Consider the following 22,314-nt stretch of genomic DNA (forward strand, 5'->3'; position numbering starts at 1 on the left):
GTGTGTGCGTGTGAGAGTGAGTGAGTGAGTGAGTGAGTGAGTGAGTGAGTGAGTGAGTGAGTGACCCAATCTGTACTGAGGATGCTGCCATCACTGTCTAAGGTCTGCGTCTCAACCACTGAGCTACCAGAACTCACAGTGAACGTTTCATTTCAAGTTCAGTTCTCACCTTTCCTCTTGCAAACTCTCTCTGAGCGAAGGCCAGTTTGTGTGTAGAGCGGTTGTCCAGCAGGTAGCGCGGGGCAAAGGTCACTATGTGAGTGTCCCTGTAGCGTCCTTTTCCTTTCCGCACGCTGATGCCTGTGTCCATCAGACAGGGATCAACCAATGCCTGACAAACACTTTACTGATAATGTATTAACAGAGACATTTTAGCTTGAATATCAACAGTTGGAGAATAAAAGTCAAGATATATTTGCTACATGCATCAGAGTGCCAGAAGAAGCTGGAGCAGTGTGACAGAGAGGGAGTGCTGCTTTATGCCAGAAGATTATTAGCTGTCCATGCAGGAAAAAGATGTAGATCCAGTGCAATTTATAATATGATTTATATTGGCCAAAGAGAAGCTGCAGTGATGCACCCGACAACTGGAGTCCTGATGAAAGGCCATGAATACATTCAAATAGATTACTGCAATTCAGTATTTCATTCCTCTTCTTATATGCCTTTGCAAAATGAGACACTATGCACCCAATGATCAGGATCAGGGCCCATCCTGGGTATCGGATTATTATTCAATCAGGCACTAGTTCGGTTAGTGCTTTCCATTTGTACTGTTTGTGAGTGTACCAACTTGCCTATGTTGTATATGAGTCCAGGTCTGTTCCCGTGCTGGATAACCTTCACCGCCCTGACTCCACTCCCTCCGTCCAGGGAGAAGCCCTGGCACCAGCCTGGAACTCCGTCTGGGTGAATCCCTTTCCCGATCCGCATAGTACACCTGGGATCAAGACAGACGGGGAAAAGATGGAATGTTAAGGACGTGGCAGATGGGACTCAGGAGGTAGAGCGGTACCCTGTGCACATGTCAAAGGGACAGACACTAAACCACAGGCAGGCCGTTGCCATCGGTGTGTGCATCATTTACAATAGAAACACCAGAAGTACGTCTGTTGGGTAGAACATTGCTCACTAGCTAAGACATTATGGATGCTCAGGAACAGAGTGGTTTGGTCTCTCATAAACTTACATAGCAGGCTGCTCCTTGTCAGTGTAGCAGAATAGTAACGGACTGAGGCTTCGGGCCAACTCATGCTCCTCAAATTGGCCTGCAGCATCGGCTTTTCCATTGTCCTGACGGAAGATTAACGGCAGCCCTGTGGGAGAAAAGTGGCTTTAGGGAACGATAACAGTTCTTAATGCAAAGACTGGTTTGGGATTATTTTATGTAAAATGTACAACTGAAGTTTAGAACACCAACGAGAACATTACCAGTCTTGTTTATCAGCCAGTAGGGGGCAGAAATCAGGATCTTAAGGGCCCCCTGTGCTCGCAGGACGATGCGGATGGTGAGGCAGAGCAGCTGTTTGTTGGTGTCATACAGCCTCATGCGTACCACATAGTTCTGAGTGCCAGGTGGAATCAGCAGCTCTTTGCACACCGGGAAGCTCTCCAGCAGGACTCCTTGAGGACACACACCATGAGCACTGGGAGTGAGAACAAGGACAATGTCTAAACACTAGCCAGTGAAAGACTTTCGGTAAGTCCTGACCTAGCTCCATGTTCTGCGAGGTGTCTGCAGCGTGAAGCACGGCCTCTTTTCCCGGCTTCAGAGCACCTTTGATGGACGTTCCTTTGATGAAGTAGTTGAGGTCACAGGGCAGCAAGTTGGCCAGAACCATGGTGGGCAGCAGGTAGATGGTGTGGCCTGGCTGTCGATAGATCTGCTTGGCGCTGCCAGAAACCGTCTTGGCAGGTTGCTGATCCGGGTAGTTCTCCTTTTTGATGACCACACAAAATCTGCGAGAGACAGAGAGATGAGGGGAACGGTCCCAGATATAAGGAAGAAACAAGAACTGAGTCCGGCTGACTGGATTTACCTGAAGTTGCTCTTGAGGCTGTCATCAAAGTCTGCTGACTGACACTCCCTCTTGCTGCTGCTGATGTCTCCGGGCCGCTCCACGCTGGTCCAGTGGATGGGAACCTTACAGAAGAACAAGCCCAGGCCTTTGGGCCGAGACTGCAGCCTCCAGGACGTCAGGTGGAGTGGGACCGCCAAGGCCTGGCCAGGAAGGATTGGAGGCAACACCACTGGTTCTGTCAACACAGAGACCGTTAGCTTCATTAGAATGACACAAGTAATAAGATAATAAAAATGAAACCAAAAAAACCCGTCTCTACATGTACTTGACTTTGACCTAAAGTGGCGCAGTATCTTACTGTCAGGAGCAGAGGGGCTATCCAGTCTGACCTCCATAGGAACATCCAGCCGGTTCTTCACCATGAGGGCGGAGCGGACAGTGATGACCTTCCTGGCACTGCCCTCCATCGTGATGGAGAAGACCACTCTAACTGGAGGCAGGGCCGAGAACTGAGGGGTCCAAGGGATTAGGCACGGGATGATAGAACAATGTCATAAACTCATACTGAGCATTTCTGCTGTTTCATGGGCATTCACCAAGGCTTTTATTTGAATAATAATTATCATCATCATAATTAAAAACAGACCCTTTTTTCTAATGTCCCAGTTTTATTAGCATGTGCCATCATACAGTATTTCAGTTAGAGGGCTGCCTGCTTTCTGATCTGCTCCTGTTTGGATGTTGCTGTTCCTTCATGTTCACCTGAAGTCTTGACACTTTCAGTGTGACGTACATTAACTCCATCAGTACTTCAGAGTCGTGTCATACTCACCACTCTGCTGGTTGACTCTCATGACTGTTGTTGTACTGAATCACTGCTGTGTAAATGTACTGTACATTATGTGTGCTAAGTTTATGCTAAACTATTATAAAATAATGAGTTCCATCTCCACTCAATGTACTATACCGGGTCTTTATTAGTTCATGCTAGACACTATTTGAAACCGGTCTTTTACTTGAAAATCTTTATACTTTTATGTTCTTTATTTTTGCTTCATTAGCCAAGTTGTTCTTTATCTTGTTTCCTGGTGTATAATGAGTGTTACAGCTGCTACTGTGGCAGCATATGCTTACTTAGGCTGCTCACTGATTTAGAAACATGACTCACATAAACATGCGGGTGGATGATGTTGGTTCTGCTAATAGGACTGCCAACCTGTGGAAGAGTAAAGGAGAAAAACAAAGGTTTCACATCAAACTCTGGGCCAATTCGTCAGAAACATCATCAACATGAATGTTGCTTTGGAGGTTTGGACTTGTGCTCACAGTATTGGACGAGTTGTTTCTGTCCGGAGCTGCGTAACGGAAGAAAACGCCCACTTTGTCCACAGACACCGGCTTCACTTGCTCCCATCCACACACCCGCACCAGCAGCTGGTGTAGCTTCAGCTCATGAGTGTGTCTGCAGAGGAACAGGGATACATAATCATTATCTACTGAATGCACAATTCACCATCACTCAATCATTATACTAGACTGTGGTTACATCACTGGTGTTTACATTGAACATGTACATGAACACCAGATTGTTGCAGTGGTTCTTGTGTCTATATGCAGTTCAAGTGTCATCACTCTTAACAGGTAATCAACATATATATATATATATATATATAGATATATCTATATATATATATATATATATATATACACATACAGTAGTGGATTTCAGCTTCAAGGGAACATACATATGTATATATTATTAATAACCTGGGGTTCATTTTAGCTATCAGTCCTATTGGCTTTGATAATAATTGTGTTTATTAGCTTTACTGTAGAATCAATGCTAACAGCAAGAGTTGCCATGTCCTACTTATAGCATTAAGTTGATGTGTAGTTGACATGTCTCCAAGTCCCTACAATCAAGCTGATGTAGAAGACTTTAAAGCAGGGGTCCCCAAACTTTTTCCTGTGAGGGCCACATCACTGAACATATCGTTTGACCTAGGGCCGCCGCACGATTATGGGGGGGGGGGGGGGGGGGGTGCTACTCGCAGGTGAGCGACTGTTGCATTGTGCGCGCTGATCGGGGCGGAACACCGCCGTGCGCGATACAGAGAGCAGGGGACTTGAAAACGCGCGACCATGTAGTGACAGACATGACATGCCGGCGTGTAAATAAATTAAGCACAAGTACTCGTCCTTCAAGCTCCCGTCTCTCTGCTCTTCTACTTCTTCTACTCTTCTACTTCTACAGGGTGCGCGCATGACAGCTCTCATCTCGTTCGCCCCCTGGTGGTTGGCTGATTCAGGAAGCGTTTGATTTGATATGTAGCAGAGCACGTATTTTAAACGTCAATATCGCAGACGATCATGCTCATTTAATCGTGGCAGCCAAAATCGTGATCGCAATTAAAATTCGATTAATTGTGCAGACTGAAAAAAAATCATAATGCGTCTCTGGTATTGTTCAGGGGGCCGGACCAAATGTGGAGGCGGGCCGCATCCGGCCCGCGGGCCGTAGTTTGGGGACCCCTGCTTTAAAGTATAACAGAGAAGGAGAAACACAGAGAGACTAATGTGACAGGACCTGAGAAGAAAACCCTCCTATCTATTCATAACGACCATTTCAGTTTCAGACAGATGCTCGCCACAATTCCTGCCCAGTTAAATGTAATCAAACCAGTAAGAATGATGGCCAAACTAACCAACAGTTTCATAAACATGTTTATATTCATTGAACAAAATCCACAGGTGCTGTGAATGTGACTCAGGTCTGTACCGGTGGCGGAGTTTCTCGCGGGCTTCAAACTCGAAAGGAATCTCCTCTCCAGGCAGCACCTCCCTCCACTGGCTGACATTGTGAGTGTCATCAGTACCTGGACCGTGGACCTCTGAGATGGAGTCTGCACTACTGCTGTGAGACAGTGCCACCCTGTGGGGAACATGTGGAGACATTTATCTGAGGTGAGTTTGAAAGAGACACAAAACAACCAAAAAAAGAGACTTAATAACTATTAAGTCTGTGTGTCTTGCTGCTATAGAGGTACGGTGTTGGGGCCATTTGCATGTATGTGCCCATTGTTTCGTAATCTGCCCACGGCCAAACTTACCTTGTGGGGGTTGTAGTCAAAGTGGCAAACCACATGGTACATCCTGTGTGGTTGCGCAGAGCGTATGGAACAAATGGCTGCCTCCTCTTGGACAGCTTGACATCGGCTGGAAGCACAAATGAAAACTGAATCAGAGAGAAGCGGAGTATGCTTGGTCTTTATTATTATTAACTTTAGTAGTGTATGGTCATGCGCTTGCTTTCTTCTTGGGTTGTGAGACCTAAAAAGCAGATAGGGCACAGGTGCCTTGGAATCCTTTCCTTTAAAAAGGACCTCAACTAATCACCCTGTGAAAACAGCTGTGTAGTATTCTCTGTGGCTCTGAGACAATAACTTGGAGATCACAAACAGAAACCGAACACAAAGCCTTCTTTATGAACTCGGGGTGTGTTCCTCAACCGTACTGAGTTGAATACTAAGAGTCATGATATCTCTGCTCCTGCTGCTTTCATTTTGACCATTACTCTTTAAATGTGCCCTCAACTTTATAGAGATCACTGGAGTACCCCTTTCAAATGCATACAATCAAAGATTAAGCACAAAGATAAAGATTAAGAGGCTTTCAAAGCTTAAACACTTGGAACAGACACTTGGCTATTCTGGTATCTTTCTATTCATTTTTCACTCTTTCAAATAAATGAACATGTTATCTAGGAAGCCTTACCTGGCCATCCGTTAAATCAATTCCAAACATATTGTAAGTATGTCTGTGAAGAGGTTCCTCACTACCCAGTGATTTCTTTGTGGTACTGTGTGTTGCTGGAACTCACTTATTCCGAAGCTGGGTGGGTCGACTGAGGAGCCCATCCAGGGCAGGGGGGTTGAAGACTGGGGTGTGTGCTCCTCCTCCTTACAGTAATCAGCTATCCAGGCGCTCTTGGTGGTGTTGTATTGTTCTGGAAGGATCAGATAAGTGGTACTGAATAATCGGACAGGATGCTGTTCAGCCAGCTGTGCAGGTCTGTGAAGAGCATGTCCAGAGGAGCACTTTCCAGCCTTTACTCACCCAGCAGGACAGACGTGATGTTGACGTCCAGTCTCTGCTTGGCTCGGATCCCCATCTTGAAACGTGGAGGATGGAGACGGCCGGCGGCCTGCTGCTGCCAGGACAGAGAGCAGGGCCAGGGCTCGATGAAGGGCTCCCAGCCTGGCATGCGCACACACACGCAGACACACGCAGACACACATACACACACACACACACACACAAACAAAGATGTAAGTCACTATCCTAACCTAATGCATTATGGGGAATTCCCCAAGAAATCAGCCAACAGTGGACGTAGTGATCATCACCCTGCAGCTTTAAACTTAGATAGGCTTTGTTATTGATGAAAACATTTCCATTTCTGTTGAACCACTGCAGTTTGCTTATTGGTCCAATCAATATGTTGATAATATCTCACTTGCTCTGCACTTTGCTGTGGAAAATCATGATAGATGTCAGAATCCTATTAATTGGTTTTATCCCTAGTTTTAACACAGAGCCATTCAGACAGAGATTCATGAAAACGATGAATCTGAACATGAAATCAGTGTTCTAATGCCACCAGTTAATCAGTAAATCATACCCGACAGCTCTCTGTTGTAGTAGTCTCCTGACAGAGAAAAGCTGGCTTTTCCTTCCTGAGTGGAACCGATGCGCTGCAGCACATACAGCCCTGCAACAACAAACACAGACACAAGATGCTCATCTTTAACTTCCTGTAGGTGGAGTTATTTACCTACTAAACCATTTGATTGTTTTTTTGTGAAGCACCGTTGGTTGTGTAAGTAGTGCAGTGAAAGATTCAAAGAGTTCTGAAATTCTTCTTAATTAGACATGAAAGGGACAGTCGTGGTATTTACAAGTGTGGTTGTATCGTTTTGTTCCATCACTTCGTTGGTTGTGTTATTGTGTTTTAAGGGTTAGTTTGGATTTACCAAAGTCACAAACAGGAACAAACTAACTTACTGCAATGTAAAATGATTGTCTTTGTAAAGAGGTGAACATATTCTAAACATAGCTACAATTAAACTGATGTTGATTCCTTTATGTGTCTGAAACGCATCACAGCAGTACATGACTTCGCTCCTGTCTGTTCCTCCAAACTCCATCTCCTGCAGTAACACACCGAGTATGGAGAAGAACCTCATACAGCCTCATTTCTAAAATCTGAACTATCCCTTCAAAGTCTCTTTGCTTGTTTTTCAGATATTATTTTACCAAAGTGGCTATATTTGATCGTGAGAGAAGAGATTCAGACAGGAAATATGGGTACAGAGAAATAACTATGAGCAGTGTAGGGCAACATTAAACAACAATAGCCACTGTTAGTGAACACCAGAAGAATGACTCCTAATTACATTGTAAAAGCCAGGGGTCGGCAAACCCACGGCTCCGGAGCCGCATGCAGCTCTTCGGCCCCTCTGCTGCGGCTCCCTGAGGCTACATCCACACTAATACGTTTAATACGAGTTTCAGCATCGTTTTGGAGATGATCTCCTTTCAGAATAAAACGCCTGAAAACGAATATCACGTGACTATTCACGTACACTGGGCATGCAGTGGGTGCTGGTGCTACTGGTTTTCAAACCTACTGGTTTCCTTCCGTGCATGTGTTGTGTTCGCGTAACAGCAGCAGCTGTTTTCTGCCTCTGTTGCCAGATTCGTCAAACATTCACAAACATATTGTTGGAGATCTAATAGCCACATCTCATATATATTGCAGGGATTACGATTGTATAAGTGAGCACTACATCACAGCCACGTATGAAGAAATACATTGAGGAAAATATATTTATGGAAAGATCGCATCAACCTGGATTCAAACTGTCGAGCAAAATAGTAAAATATTCAAAAACGGGCGCACTACGCGATCCGCCACTTGCATCTTACGTTGCTGTCTAGCGCCTTTCCCTGCAGGTGGCTGATCATTATTTTCAGACCCCCTCCCTCAGTAAACTATCAATGGATAAATCCAAAAACAGAAAAGTCACGGAGGACAATAGAGTTTAATTCTGCGTGGACGTATTCATTTGCTTTCACTGCGAACGATGCTGGCTTACCTGTATGCTTGATATGTAGCGATAAATTTGCAAACAACAAAAAATGTAATGTTGAAAGACGCTTCCAGAACAAACGCACAGCATTAGCTGGAAAGGTTGCCGACCCCTGGTAAAAGCAATGTTTGCTTTGCACCAAACACTGAGGGCAGATAAACTGAATCTTCCATCATTATAATAATATGGGGCGTCATTTTAAGTCCTCATCATGCGTTTGATAGTTCAGCTGTATCTTGTGTAGATGAGACTTACTGGAGAAGGTGAGCTCAGCCAGTGGTATGTCACAGTCCAGACAGTCGTCGATGAAACAGATGCACACACTCTCAGCCTTCACCTCCACCCCTGACAGAGGAGCTGAGTGGCTGCTGCCGGAGTCAGTCCGGGATCTGGCATGGCCCGCCATGTTCTCAGCGTTCTCCAGCAGCCACGTGGCAGCCTGGTCCAGCTGGCCTGGGGGACGCATTGTCTGTCTTTATATAGCCTTTCATTAAATAATGGTGAAAAGACTACAAGGAGTTGGGAACAGTGTTTAAGGTCTCACTCACCTTTACAGTGGATCAGGGCCCTTTTGCAGTCCTCTTTCCTGAAGCCAAGGTCTTGTAAACGGGTCAGCTGGCCCTCTGTGGAGACAAATGAGTTTTTCAGCAATAAGTAGTGGACAGTATGCCATCACTGCAGCTAAACTAACAATTCAAGATGTATTCCGACTTCAAAATGTTGATGTATTTTGGCCACTGATGGTAATTGAGACAAAAGAAAACAGTTTTTGAAAAGCATTTAGATTCACCGTCATTCTTCATGTTATTATTAAATCCAAAATGACTCTCACTGTCTTCACGTACCTATGAGGGCCTCAGTCTTCTGCCTGAAGATGTCTTTGGGTGTAGCGGGCTCGGTGCTGGGTGCAGTGCTGGTATCACAGTCAGAGGGCAGAGCAGAGCTGGAGGTAGGGATGGACTTAGCGATGGCCAAGAAGAGCTGAATATCGTTGTAGGACAGACGGATGTCCAGAGTAGGAAACTGAATCTGCCAGAAAATTAAAAAGCGTCAATCCAACCGGTTTACATGTCAAAGTCTTTTCACTACTAACGGTGAGCACTAGCCATCCTGTGAAAACAGTTGTATAATCCTCTATATAATAGTAGTTTTGCTTCGTCGAGTCTGAGAAAAGGACTCGATTGGCGTGGCTGTCTCAGCAAGGACTTGGAGACTACTTGAGTCTTCATACAGGCAGAATGTTGGGCTCATGACCAGAGGGAACACTTTGAACATTTGGCAAAGCAACATCGTCAAACATTCGAAGGTAATAATAGATTGAACAATGGTGGATGTGTTCTAGGGAGAGAATGCTCATTTATATGGTTTTGTTTCTACAGTGACTCCACTACCTCACAGTGACACAGTGGTTACATGTTCCATCCATTTGTTAGCTGTACCTGCTGATCCTCTGGAGGGCTGGAGCCCATCTCAGTGAGGTGTGAGGCAACAGTGTGAAGTAACTTCTGTATTTTTCAACCCTAGTTTTCCATATTCTTGTGTTTAAGTGACTTATGGGGAATGTTTTTGTATTAAAGTTGTTGTTGTATTGAAGGAGAATGTTGCAGCCGCTAAACAGGCTGTAATGTAATCATATCAACTCCTCATTGTCAGTTTATGTCCAATAAAAGTGCTTGGTTTGGCCACTGTCAGGCTCAGATTGTTATAAGTTTCTGACAATGTTATAGAAAGGACCCTACAGAAAAAAAGCTTTTTTTCTGACATTTCAATTTCTGTTCATTCTCGTGTCTAACCGAGTTTGGTCGTGTGACAGGCGACATGATGCCAGACGGTTGAGACGTGAGTGAGAGTTGGAGAGAGCAGTGATGGTGTCGTCAGTGTTTGTTGAGTTGGAGTACAGAAAGTGTAGCTTAGTGTTATCTAAAAGAGTATCAGTGTCATGGCTAAATATATTTTGAACAGTGTGGATGAGGTCCAACTAGTGTGCAAAATACACTAATGACAAACTGCTGGGCATTAGTGAGCTTTGAAAAGACATTTTAGACACAATTGCAAGAGACAAATAACTTCTTTTTTTTAAGATTTCAGAGACTTCCCAAAATGTTGCGTTTGATGCTTTCAGGGGGTCTATCAAGTCTCAATCAAGTGAAGCAGCGTTATCCCTAAACACTGGACCCATTTCAAAAGCTGTTGTCCCTGTTGTTCACTTAGACACAAAAAGATGGGTAAATAAGGTCCAGGTTGAAAAATACTGAAGCTACCCTTTAACTACTGTGCCTTCCTCAGTTACATGTTGCATATCTTATTTTGGTTGAGGGTTCATTTCTGACCTCCAGCAGCGGTGGGATGTCCTCAACATTGAAGGCATCCAGTAGACCGGAGCTGCTTTGGTATGTGGGGCTCCCACACAGCTCCACCTGAATATTGACTGGGTCGATGATGGACAGCGCCGTCTCCTGCTCACTGCCCAGCCGACACGAGAACACCTGAGGCGGAGAAGATACCTCTGATCATAGCTAACAAGAGACGATCTGAATATTGGGTCAGTAGTTAGTTGCAGCAGTAGTATGTATCACTAAGTTCTGATCTTCACTGTATGCTTTTTGGCCATCAAAGGGAGGAGGAGGAAGAGGAGGAGAACATGGAGTTGTAGGGCAGTACTGGTAGCAGTGTTAGCATAGCAATAGTAGTACAGTATTTGCAATAGCAAAAGTAACACAATTAGTAGCAGTTCCTTGAGTTGAAATAATAATATTTGCAAGTGTTAGTACAAGTAGTATAGTACAGCAATAACAGTAGCAGCAGCAGCAGCCGTATTTCAGTGCTTTCACATCTGTTTAACACTTTGAGATTGGGATTCTTTGATTAAAAGAATCCTGATAAATAGTAGCAGTGGTAAAACTAGTTGTCTCAGTAATAATGTTTGACCATGAAACGGTGCTGTGACAGTGGGAGAGCTCACCTCTATTCCTGCGAGGCTGCCAGAGAAGGGTCTGTCCAGCAGACGGGGTTTGTAGGTGAGGACAGTGGTGCCTTTTAGAATGATGGCGTTGGTATCCAGACAAGAGGAGTCTTCCACGACCACAAACTCTGTGCCTGCAGATACACACAGACCAGGAGCTCATATGATAATAAGAGTTACAACCTATTCTGGGCCGGTCCCATGGAAGTTACAAATCCAAGAGGGAGGGATTGAATTTTGTCAAGGTACAGCTTAATGACATTATCAAATTCAATAAAACACGGCACACAAAAAACAAATGATTAAAATGTAAGTGTGCTTGCTGACTAAAAGGAGACATATCACGCTCATTTTCAGGTTCATACTTATATTTTGGGTTTGTACTAGAACATGTTTACATGCTTTAATGTTCAAAGAACACTTTATTTTTCTCATACTGTCTCTCTAAATATACCTAGGGTGAATATATTACCAATCAAAGAGGTTCAGGGTATACTCTTATCTTCATCATTCTTCTCTGACCTGTGACGTTGATCTTGACCTCCAGGCAGCGGTCCTGGGTGACCGGCACCGTGGACCTCTTGGTGACCACACCGCTCTTGACTGTCTTTGGCATTACGGCACCGATGGTGCTGGTGGTGGCGGTGCCTGAGTCAGTGCTGGTGTTGCTGGGCCAACGCCGACGAGGCTCAGCACCGCCGGATGGCTTCTCCACCGGCACCCGCAGGAAGTCTCGCACTAGCTGAAGCCAGTCGAAGATGAGGAACACCCGTAGGTTGTTGAGGACCACCGTGAAGCAGGAGGAGTCACGTGTAGATCTGTCAGAAGGTGGAACACATCACGTGTGACCAAGTCTTTCCTACCCAACACTACTTAGATCTCAATTTCTATTTATGTTTGGACATGTTTCATTAGCCTGAAAAATCCCCCACTGTACCTATAATGCAGCTCCAGCTGCAGTGATGCCCGGTTCGTGCCTGTTTTGGAGGGCTGGAGGATGCAGTCAAAGACATTGTGCCTCGCCCCATCAGCTCTACTCGTGCTCGGCTCGGCGCACCGAGTGTCGTACGCCAGCAGGGAGTGAGACACCAAGTTGATGGACTTGGATCCATTGGACAAACTCTCAAAGAGAAGCTTGGATTTCATGAAGTCAAACCTTTGCAGGAGAAATACAAACATAATATCAAAATGACAACGTTTTATCTTTGTTGTAGGTAAAAGGTCAAGTTTACAATTCTCAAGTCTGACACAACACAGCAATGCAATCTACAACTGGCCCATCAAAGGTTATAGATGAACTCGCTACTTTGTTGAACATCACAATAACTGAATGAAAGCGTATGTTAGTCTGCCCAAGATCTGACCACATTTTATTCAAAATGACTCAGCAGATGTTATTAAACTATCACAGTGTTTACAGCTACAGTAGTTAAATGCTGATGGTAAATGTTTTGCATTAATATCAATAACTTAAACACTTTCATTACAAAGTGTTTTTGCATTTAACATTTAAGTGGACAGGAAGATTGGGGGATCAAACCGCCAACTACCGCCTGAGTCACAGCCGCAGTTTAGTAGAAGCTGTTAGAATTTTAATTTCCTGGTTGGAACACATTGGAAAACGTTGGAACACGTCTCTGAGTAGGCGTTTGAAACTGTACTGAAATGTTTTGTCAGACAGAAATAGGACCAAACGGGAAACATTGCTCTTCTTATGCCATTGACAGGTCATTGGTCTCATTGGTCTCGAGAGAAGGCAGCTTGCTGACTTTTAGATAATGTGTAACAGTGTACACGATAAATGATATAAAATGTAAGTGCATGTGTTGGAATTTTGCAGAGCTCAGCGTCAGGTGAGATTTTTCAAATGACTGTGAATTGACAGCTATCAGTTGTTTTTTTAGCTACACATATTGTACTGTTCTAGCTATGGCTTTGGGTGCACATGTAATGCTTGTTGGCATCGTTAAATAATGTCTTGTGGCCTTAAATACACACACACACACACACTGAACCATTGGAACGCAGCACCACGCACTGCATGCCATGTGACGAGGAACAACCAATCACAGCCAGCAGAACTCTTCTCTTTCCTCCGTAAATGTTTTTAGTCCACAGTACATATGGAGGAGAAGTTGGTGGTTTTAGTGCAGGGCTACCCGGAGATTTACGATCTGTCCCACGGAATATCATTTAAAACACACTTAAACAACATTGTCACAGTGTTAAGTTATTATTCAGGGTGGCTGTGGATTAACGGATAGAGCGGGTTGTCCTTAACCAAAAGGTTATAGGCAAGAATCTGGCGATATGATCCGTATCGTGACACAGGGGTTACAATTCAATGTGTTGAAGCAAGGCAAAATCCTGCAATTTTTCAAAATTTCATTTTATGAAAATATAGTATAAAAGAAAAGTTTTCAATCAGAACAGTGGGATCTGCAGCCCCTGTAACATCCAACATCATAGCTCGACTGTTTATGCTATCTGAGCAACTGTTTGTGTAAACTATTAATTAAAAACTCAATAAAGTATATTGATATTTTCTTACAACCCTGTTGTTATGTAAGAAGGCCCACCTTGCTAATGAGCGCTTGTGTTCTGTAGGTGTGGGGCTGTCCAAGAGCTCCAGACTGACACCCATCATGTCCACCAGGAATGACAAGCTGGTGTAGACATCTCCACCTAACACCGTCTGAGCAGAGACAAAACATCAGTCCATGAACTAGGACATACAGGGGACTATTTGGAAAAATGACATGCAATTGACAAAACGATCATTAAAAGAGACAGAGAAGAGACATCAGTGTTGCTACAAAGATGTCGACGGACTGCAGCAAACCGTCCCAATGGTTGGTCTCTCACATAGGTGCTGGGGTCCTGTAGGTTGTAGGGTCTCAGGAAATCTTCAACAGGCTCTCCCAGGTTGTTCTCCAGCAGCCCTCTGATCAGCTGGTAGTGCTCCAGGTCCAGAGAGCAGTGTACTGAGGAGAGGCTGCCGTGGATGGACATGTCGGGTACCGCATGGCTCAGCTCCCTGACAACATATCATGAACACAAGCCTGAGTTTGGATTACGAGTATGGTCCTATACTGACACTGGGTACATTCATAACTACTGGCTTTTTTACAGAGAAAAGGGCGAAGTATCAAAGTAAAGTAGGCCCAGTCTCTTTGTGAACTACTGCTCTGCATAGCCCATCCCCAATATTCAGAAACATGAGGCATGAGGCTCCACGCCTGATGTACTAAAGCTCTGAGCCAAGCAGCGGATTGCTCAAGTCTTACCATAGACAGGTTATCGTTTTTATGGGGGGAGATGATCGTTAGGGGGAGATAGCAGCGCAACAGCTTATGCTCCATAGAAGTGCCATCATCTGAAAGCTGGGAACCTGAATATTCATTTGAGATGCAGCTCAGCAGTGCAAGTCAAGTTCTTCTTCTGAAATAAACAATGTTTTCGGTCAAATGTTGAAAGTTTAGAGCGTATAAGGGCTGAGAACATTATGATTAATGTATATGATGGCCATTACCATGCTCTATTATCTCTCATAAGTTGTAGCAGTAATGTCTGGACTAAGACAGAACACAGTTCATTAAAGGACTGGATTTTAGCCGAAACAGATCCTTTAAAATCTGACCAGCTCAGCACAGATGCCAATCCTTGGAATCAGTTCAGGACATCTCTACATTCATGAATATGTGATTGATTAATTGATTTATAAAAATGTTTGTTTTAGGTTTGTATCAGACAGCTGGTGTCATCTTTAGTAAATAAAAAGAGTTACAGAGGCTCCTACACACAGGATAGAAAGTGACCTGCTTTATACTGTTATTGGAGGGCTGGCTTTGGCCCACGGGCCACTAGCTGACTGTTGTGCAGTAAGAGGCGTATAATAAAGTATATATATATATATATATATATATATATATATATACATGTATAAAGTATAACGTTTCTATCAAGTATTTTCCTCAGACACAGAGATACCTCTATGACCAAAGACAACAACATATTTTGCGAGGTCACAGTGACCTTTGACCACCAAAATCTAATCAGATCAACCTTGAGTTGGAGTTGACGTTCGGGTTCCTGAGATATCGCTCAGCAGAATGGAACAAGACGAGAGGTCACAGTGACCGTGACCGTGGGAGGACAGATGGACTAACAACCCGTGACCATGAGCAGAACCACAACCGTCAACATGATTTCATTGTAAAGAGGCCATAACTTCTGCCACCGACGAAGTCAAAAGCAGGGCGTACTTGTCCAGGTTGCGTTCCACTTTAAGCTTGAGACGGCAGCAGTCTTTCAGCAGGTTGTCTCCGGTGCGGCGCACAGAGTACGAAGGAAAGATGAGGTCCGAGGACTCAGGAGGTTTACCACCGCTGTCCCTGGGCTGACAGGGCAGACGCTCTGCAGCAAAGATATCCATCTCCTGCAGGTCCAAAGCAATGCAGTCCAGCAGGCACACATGCTCTTCTGATGGGGGAAACACACCAGATGGCACAAACAGCTATTGTAAGAGTTTCTCAGGAGTAGATACACTGGAGGCATTTCTTCAAACTACGCAGCCATGCTAACCTAAGCAGTGAGGTTCATCCCCCTCAGTGGCCCTCCATGTGTCTGGGACCTGTGGCCTGCCGAGGGTAAACCCTGTGGAGGAAGAGGAGCTGGAGGTGGATGGGGGGGTCCGAGGCTTCTCCTGCTCACTTCTCCTCTCTGCTGATTTCTGGACACGGTCCTTTTTCAAGACAAAGGAAAGAGGAGAATCATACAATTGCACATTAAGTCCAGTTAGCAATATGCACATTACATCCTCACAATTCAGATGATGGTTTTTTTAAAAAGGGGAAAAAGAACTCAAAATACACACGACAAAATGTGCCATTGTTTTAATAAATACTAATGATTCCGTTTCTCTGCTTCGTTTTACTACTGGAAAGACGTTACCAATCTCTTCACAACAAAGCATTTTCAACTTCTTAACGTTGAGCACAGTACTAACGCTGATGGCATGGGAGGGCTGGGGCACGCATTTGTGCCAATGTATGTAAGAGAACACGTGTGTCTCTGGGGGTGTGGGTCTTTGCATATGATGTAGATCATGAGAAATCTAAATAAAACCTCATCAAAAATCACACAACACAAACACGTCCAAGGAACTTGGAAAGTTGGTGTATTCCTAATAAACAATATATGCACACACACACACACACACACACACTGCAGAAAGCTCAGTCCATCACATAACCAACCGCAGACATGCAAACTGCAAACCAGAGGCCTGTTTCACGAAGCGGGTTCAACATCTTTAGATTATCTGGCTTAACTAACACTAACAACCATGATCCCACTAAGCGTCCCACCAAACTGGTCATCAACTCAGTGAATCCACCAGCTTCTCTCTAACTGGTTGCGAGCACCTGTTTGCAGCATCTGACCAATCACAACCTTGGACAAGTCTGCTGTCAGCAGAGCGGCACATTTTACAAATAAAGAGAAAACTATGATATCAGAGGAATACGTCAAAGATAAACACATCATTCAGGAAGGACAGCTGGAGAAATCACTGACTGTGAATGTGTTTAAATCAATAGATTCATAAATCATTGCTTCATAGAGAACACCATAGATCTGACTAGGATTACATGTGTCTGTTCTCTAAGTTAATGTGTTGCTTGGATGTATTCTTATTCTTTCAGCTGTTAGGCCGCTGGTGTGAAACAGACTTGGTAACAATTCAAATAAATATAAAAACAGAATTCATGGTAAGAAGGTTTCCTTCCATAACTTATAATAAGCCGCAGCAGAGCAACGCTGCATCCATTCTGTGACTGTAAGACAAGACTCCAACACGTCACACTGCATTGTGACTTAAACGTCTTCGTACTTCTGTAATATTAATTCACGTTCTATGTACGGAGCTGTGATTGGTCAGTAGGCGGAGCCTTTATACGAGTCGATCTCTTATCTGGAACATCACCAGCTCTGGAGCAGGTTAGGTGTTTAGCGTAAGTAACCGTGGCGATTTACCCCGGTAAGAAGTGAACTCTGTCGTGGAACTGAAAACCTGGATAACCTCTAATCCTGCTTCGTAGTGCAGGCCTCAGGGCTGGACAATATTTACAACTAAAGCAATGTAACACCAAGTCAGCAGAGGTCCTGAAATACAGGAGCATTATGAATGTCAACACAAACGCTCTCACATCGCAAACTGCTACCAAGTGCAGTTCACTGTTTTCATTGACATGTACTGTCATCTGTCTGTAGTGTGTTATTGGGATAGTTTCTGGTACTGTGAAACTTGGTGAAGGACAAAAATTGAAAAGTAAAACAATTATATTGTGACAACTCTTCTTCACGCAAAAGCAAAAGCAAAAGCAAAAGCATGCTATTGTACCTTGTAATGGGATGGATCCTTGTATGAATTAGCATGCAGTATAAAGTTCTTCACAAGAAAACACAAGATGCTGATGAAAGACCAAAACAACATTTATGTAGCGTTCTCCTTCCAAAACCACTTCTCTCCCAAACAAATGGCTGTGTGAACAGGTCCAGGTGTAACAGGCCAAATTAATCCCCTCCCAGATTAAACCCGGGTATACTTTGGCCCGGGCCAGAGTTCCCTATAGGAAGGGCCGGTCCCTATAGGGATCATAATGTCAGGTAATCTTGATAGTTAGCCAATGTTAACGTTAATTTGTACTATTTATTTATTTTGCATATTCCATTTTGATTATTTAATACGTGTAACATATTTTACAATATATCATTTTAATTGAAAGCAAACTTGCATATATTCTTTTATTGTTTGTTATTATTATTATTGTTTGCTAGCTAAGTTGTCATCAGTTGAAGTTTCAGGACGTTGACAAAGCTGAACCCCCAATAAAATGTTGAAAAATGAAGTAATTCTTGTGTATATCACTCAACACTACTGATATCATGGGGGTGTAATCTGGCCTGAGGGGTATGAATTAGCCTAGGCCATAATATACCCAGGGTATAATCTGGCCTAGGCCCCTTTAACCCCAGCTATAGTCCGGACTGGGGGTATACTATGGCCTGTTACACCGGTTCTTCACACCTCACGGAGTTAGCTTCATCTGACTGTTGACAAGCCTGGCTTCTTCAAAGGTGGCTTAACATGTAGACGTGGTCAGAGGCTTAAACCCAAACTGACTTATTCACAGTAAGCTGGGTCATGACCAGGATTTCAAGATAAACTCTATATACATTGAATCATTTTCCCTTTATGTGAATCATTAGAAACATTTTGACATGATCATGATTTTGGAAAAGAACACGTTAAGTCTGACAGGACTTATGCAGTAGTAGTATAAAATATCATTACAATAAGAAAATGTAAAAAACAGTACCAACTGGTACACTTATCAGATATGCTTGAAGACTTCTCTGGTCATTTGTGTTTGATATTGTTTTTCCACAGAAAAAGGCAATAACCTAAAAAGCACATCTCCTCCATCTCCATTGAAAAGACCTGAATTTATGAATATGCTAATGTTTTACTTTTCAGAAGTTGTAACAGCAAGTAATGTAACAACCCACTAGTCATCAAACACCGCTGCTCTGTGTCATTCAAACGCTAAATGGTCTCAGTCAAGATGCAGAGTGGTGTGACAAAGTGAGGGTATTTTGTTTCAATAGAAAAGTGCATTAATAATCAAGGTACCGTCATCCGAGATTAACAAATCAATCTTTCAACTGTGTCTGGATTAGTTAAGCCAGGTTTGAAGAAGAGGGCTGAACCTCTTCTCCTCTGATGCTCAGTAACATAGCCAACACGCATAATATCACTAATGTTGGACTGTTTCTTTAACACATGACATCTAACAAGTGAGTGGTTACACAACACCAAGGACCATGAGTGTTGTTGACAAGGTTTAGTTATTGAAGCATATTCCAGTAAACCATCAGGTAATGCTGCATTCATTCATCATTTCATTTCAGATTTACATAATAAGGTCAATTATTTATAATAAATAAGAAGATGATGAGAAATCATCTGTGCAGGGTTCCTATTGGTTTTCAAACAGGAAACCCAGTATGTGGTATGTTGGCAGTATCAAAAGCTGGCGTGAATGTTTTAAGTTGGGTCACACCATTCAATGCATACATGAACTCAGAGTTAGAGAAGCCAGGGCACACTGTATGGATGGATGAACGGCAGTGGGACTCACCAGAGAAGGGAAAAAGGCATGTGCCATGGTGAGTTTCTCTACCTTGTCTCGGAGGGAAAAAGTCCCATGAGCCCCAGCTGGCAGGAAGCAGTTCTGCACCCTTAGCTGACCGAGGTTGGCCACAATGACCCTTGGCGAGCACGAGCTCTCTGGAATGACAATGACCGGGGCTCCGGCCTCAATATCCAGCAGAACCCTGGAAGCCCGCTGAGGATGATCACGCACCTGCAGAGAGAGACAGAAGACAGAGAGGACAGGTTTTGGAGGAAGAGAGGCAAGGGACAGAGAAAAAAAAAAGTAGGGGGGGGGGGGGGGGTAGGAGAAAATTCAATTTAGAGAATAAGTTGAGCAGGAAACAGCAGAAAAATATTATTCTGACATCAAAATATTGCTGAATAATAAATACAACTATTCAAAAGTTTGGAATCGACTATTTCAACAGATATAAACGGTATAACTCAGACCAAAACTCTTTCTGCCTTTAAATTGTCGGTCTAGTTGAACCATTGTACAGCGTTTTGTTCTCCATTCTATTACACAACATGCCATCTATTAGTAAAGCTAGCTAAACGCATAAAAGACCATTCAAACATCTGACTGGAACCAATCACGCTTTGTAGAAACTGGAATGGTAGTGTAAGTTGGACCTGTATGCATGCTATCTGACTCAAGCTCTATCAAACTACAATCAAATGATGTTGGTGCAAACAGGAGCACTCACAGCCTGGCCCTCCATTGCAGCTCTCTGCCGGCCCAGGACATCCTGTAGCTGTGTGAAATGCTGGATGAAGGCCACCACCTCAGCCTGGAAGCGCTGCGTGTGGACGTACTGCACCGAGGCCATCTGCAAAGACACCTTGATGTCACATTCCCGCTCCAGGTAAGGATCAGGCTGGCCGTACCTGAATGGACCAGGAAACAAAAAGGTGAGTCAAAGACAGACAGATTTTTCAGTGGCATGCAGAATAATAATTCTGTTCTGTGATGTATACTTATGGATGTTGAAAATAAGAGCCTCCCCTCCTCGTGTGGTGAAGCGCTCTCTGTAGAGATCACCATGTGGGGTAAGGTCGCTCAGGGACAAACTTCCTAAACTGCCTTGTAAAGCCAGGTCACCATCTATATCACAAGATATCATTTAGTAACATTAAACACATAATTATGGTTACGAGTCAACCAATTTACATAGAAGACAATGATGTTGTGTGGAGGGCTGTTTTTTATTGAAGCAAGGTAAATATACACACCCAACAGTTCCAGATGAGCAGATAATTTGGACACACTAGCTCTGGCAAGCTCGTTGAGTTTCTTGTTTAGTACAAGAGACAAAGAATGGACCTAAAATGAAAACATGGACAGGTTTAATCATCAAACATTTATTTCAGAGCTGACATTTGAAGTCACACCAAGAAAAGCAGAGAGAGACTATAAATAATGATGAAACACTTCCAGAGGAGTAAGTTCGTATTCACCACACTGGATGATGTATTACCATCCAATAATGCATCATTATAGAGAATGTCTCTGTGAAATAAAGCCGCTAAAGTCATATATACTATAACTATCGAGTAATAATTTGCAAATCTATCTACACGTTTTGAGATATTTCACTCAAAACTGTGAACCTGCTGTGTTGCTGGAGGAAACGTCAGTGGATCACCAAAGCGCCATCATTAATATGCTCTGGTGTTTCAGCGAGTGCAGGGCGTAGCCTCTTAGCATCTATTGCACGGATAGCCATTTCGGTCCAGTGACCTACCTTTAGGTCCACTTTAGTGTTGATGGCCTCTGTGGTCTCCTCCTCACTGAGGTCTGGCTCGTACAGAGGATGTCCGGGCTCAGCAGGAGGTGACATAGGGGGCACTTTCACTGCATGATTGTTGGCCGTGGAGCCAATACCAAAGAAGTCTAGGATAACCACCCAGGTCTGCAGTGTGATCAAAACGTCCAGGCAGTTAAAGTCAACGTCCACGCTTCGGCCCACTCTGCCATAGCGCGTTTTGAACTCTGGGTGGTTCTGGTCCACCAGCAGCACATTGATATGAACTAAAGAGTCATCAAAGTCTGGGGGTGGCTGGGGGGACGGTGTATGGTGGGTAGGAGAGGGAGGTGGAGTGCTGGGACACTCCGGGTCCCTCTTGGATTTGCGACTGTTAGCTGAAGGGGTGCTGGGATGCCTCTGGTAGAGCTGGAAGACGTTCTGGGCCTCTTCCATGTGAGCAGGCAGGGAGCGGGGCATGTCTGGGAACAGGGCATTGGATGCTGATGGACAGCTTTGGGAAAGGTACTCCTTTGGACTGAAGGTGGAGGCCTTGGGTGCTCCGCGAGACACCATCAAATGTTTGTACTTAGACTCAGGGTTCTGTTCCAGGAGGTCCTCCATTAGCAGCGAGCGCAGAGCCAGCTGGACTGCCAGTAGATGAGGGTGGTCTTTGGTAAAGTCTCCCTCCAGATCTTGGAAGCGCAGGCTGACCAAGCCCTGGGAGCCCTGAGTCAGATCTGCACTGAGCTGGACCTGCAGTTCTGCCACGTGTAAGGTGACTTTTAGCTGGGTGAATGAGGTGTGAAGAGCGGGTTGGTGAGACTGTAGAGGCAAAGGAGAGGAGAGCGACGAGTGGGAAAAGCTGAGATAGGGAGGGTCCCTTGCAAAAAGCCCTCCCTGGGGGTCAGGAAAACGGTGTGGTCTGGTGGAGGAAGGAGTTGGTGGAGGGGGTGTGGGCGGTTGGCTGGGTGTGATACGTTGCTCCTCAATCAAGGACAAATTGTCCAGTGTCTGGAGGACTTGTTCATACACAGGCTTGCACAGGAACACCTAGAACCAGAGTGTCAAATATTGATACGATTAATAACCAGTCAGTAACTCCAAATCAAAAACTTAATTGAACAGATGTTTTCACATATTCTGGCTGATTAGACCTCTGTTCAAGTAGAGGGGGTGGTGGAGCTATGCTGGATGGTCACCAAACCCCATACTA

At 44.2% G+C, this 22,314-nt stretch overlaps 1 protein-coding gene across 2 annotated transcripts in view; it reads right to left on the reverse strand.

Moving 5' to 3' along the window:
• The window catches only part of vps13d (vacuolar protein sorting 13 homolog D), a 56,516-nt gene that overhangs the window by 17,222 nt on the left and 16,980 nt on the right, over positions 1-22,314 (reverse strand). Inside the window, exons 22-51 of one of the 2 annotated variants that reach the window (XM_079173351.1) lie at positions 21,099-22,151; positions 20,587-20,677; positions 20,332-20,458; positions 20,061-20,241; positions 19,340-19,564; positions 15,720-15,879; positions 15,401-15,617; positions 14,001-14,172; positions 13,715-13,830; positions 12,073-12,291; positions 11,658-11,953; positions 11,136-11,269; positions 10,504-10,659; positions 9,019-9,202; positions 8,722-8,796; positions 8,429-8,626; positions 6,703-6,792; positions 6,138-6,278; positions 5,902-6,027; positions 5,132-5,237; positions 4,801-4,953; positions 3,348-3,483; positions 3,190-3,237; positions 2,380-2,530; positions 2,040-2,256; positions 1,712-1,959; positions 1,432-1,623; positions 1,190-1,316; positions 798-940; positions 170-300 (exon numbers count right to left, since the gene is read on the reverse strand). In XM_079173351.1, the coding sequence (XP_079029477.1) occupies positions 170-300; positions 798-940; positions 1,190-1,316; positions 1,432-1,623; positions 1,712-1,959; positions 2,040-2,256; positions 2,380-2,530; positions 3,190-3,237; positions 3,348-3,483; positions 4,801-4,953; positions 5,132-5,237; positions 5,902-6,027; positions 6,138-6,278; positions 6,703-6,792; positions 8,429-8,626; positions 8,722-8,796; positions 9,019-9,202; positions 10,504-10,659; positions 11,136-11,269; positions 11,658-11,953; positions 12,073-12,291; positions 13,715-13,830; positions 14,001-14,172; positions 15,401-15,617; positions 15,720-15,879; positions 19,340-19,564; positions 20,061-20,241; positions 20,332-20,458; positions 20,587-20,677; positions 21,099-22,151 (5,613 nt within the window). The remainder of the gene's footprint in view (positions 1-169; positions 301-797; positions 941-1,189; positions 1,317-1,431; positions 1,624-1,711; positions 1,960-2,039; positions 2,257-2,379; positions 2,531-3,189; positions 3,238-3,347; positions 3,484-4,800; positions 4,954-5,131; positions 5,238-5,901; positions 6,028-6,137; positions 6,279-6,702; positions 6,793-8,428; positions 8,627-8,721; positions 8,797-9,018; positions 9,203-10,503; positions 10,660-11,135; positions 11,270-11,657; positions 11,954-12,072; positions 12,292-13,714; positions 13,831-14,000; positions 14,173-15,400; positions 15,618-15,719; positions 15,880-19,339; positions 19,565-20,060; positions 20,242-20,331; positions 20,459-20,586; positions 20,678-21,098; positions 22,152-22,314) is intronic. The other variant, XM_079173352.1, reaches the window with a different exon arrangement.

The sequence above is a fragment of the Pholis gunnellus genome, assembly GCF_910591455.1.
Source record: "Pholis gunnellus genome assembly, chromosome: 2".
NCBI lineage: Eukaryota > Metazoa > Chordata > Actinopteri > Perciformes > Pholidae > Pholis > Pholis gunnellus.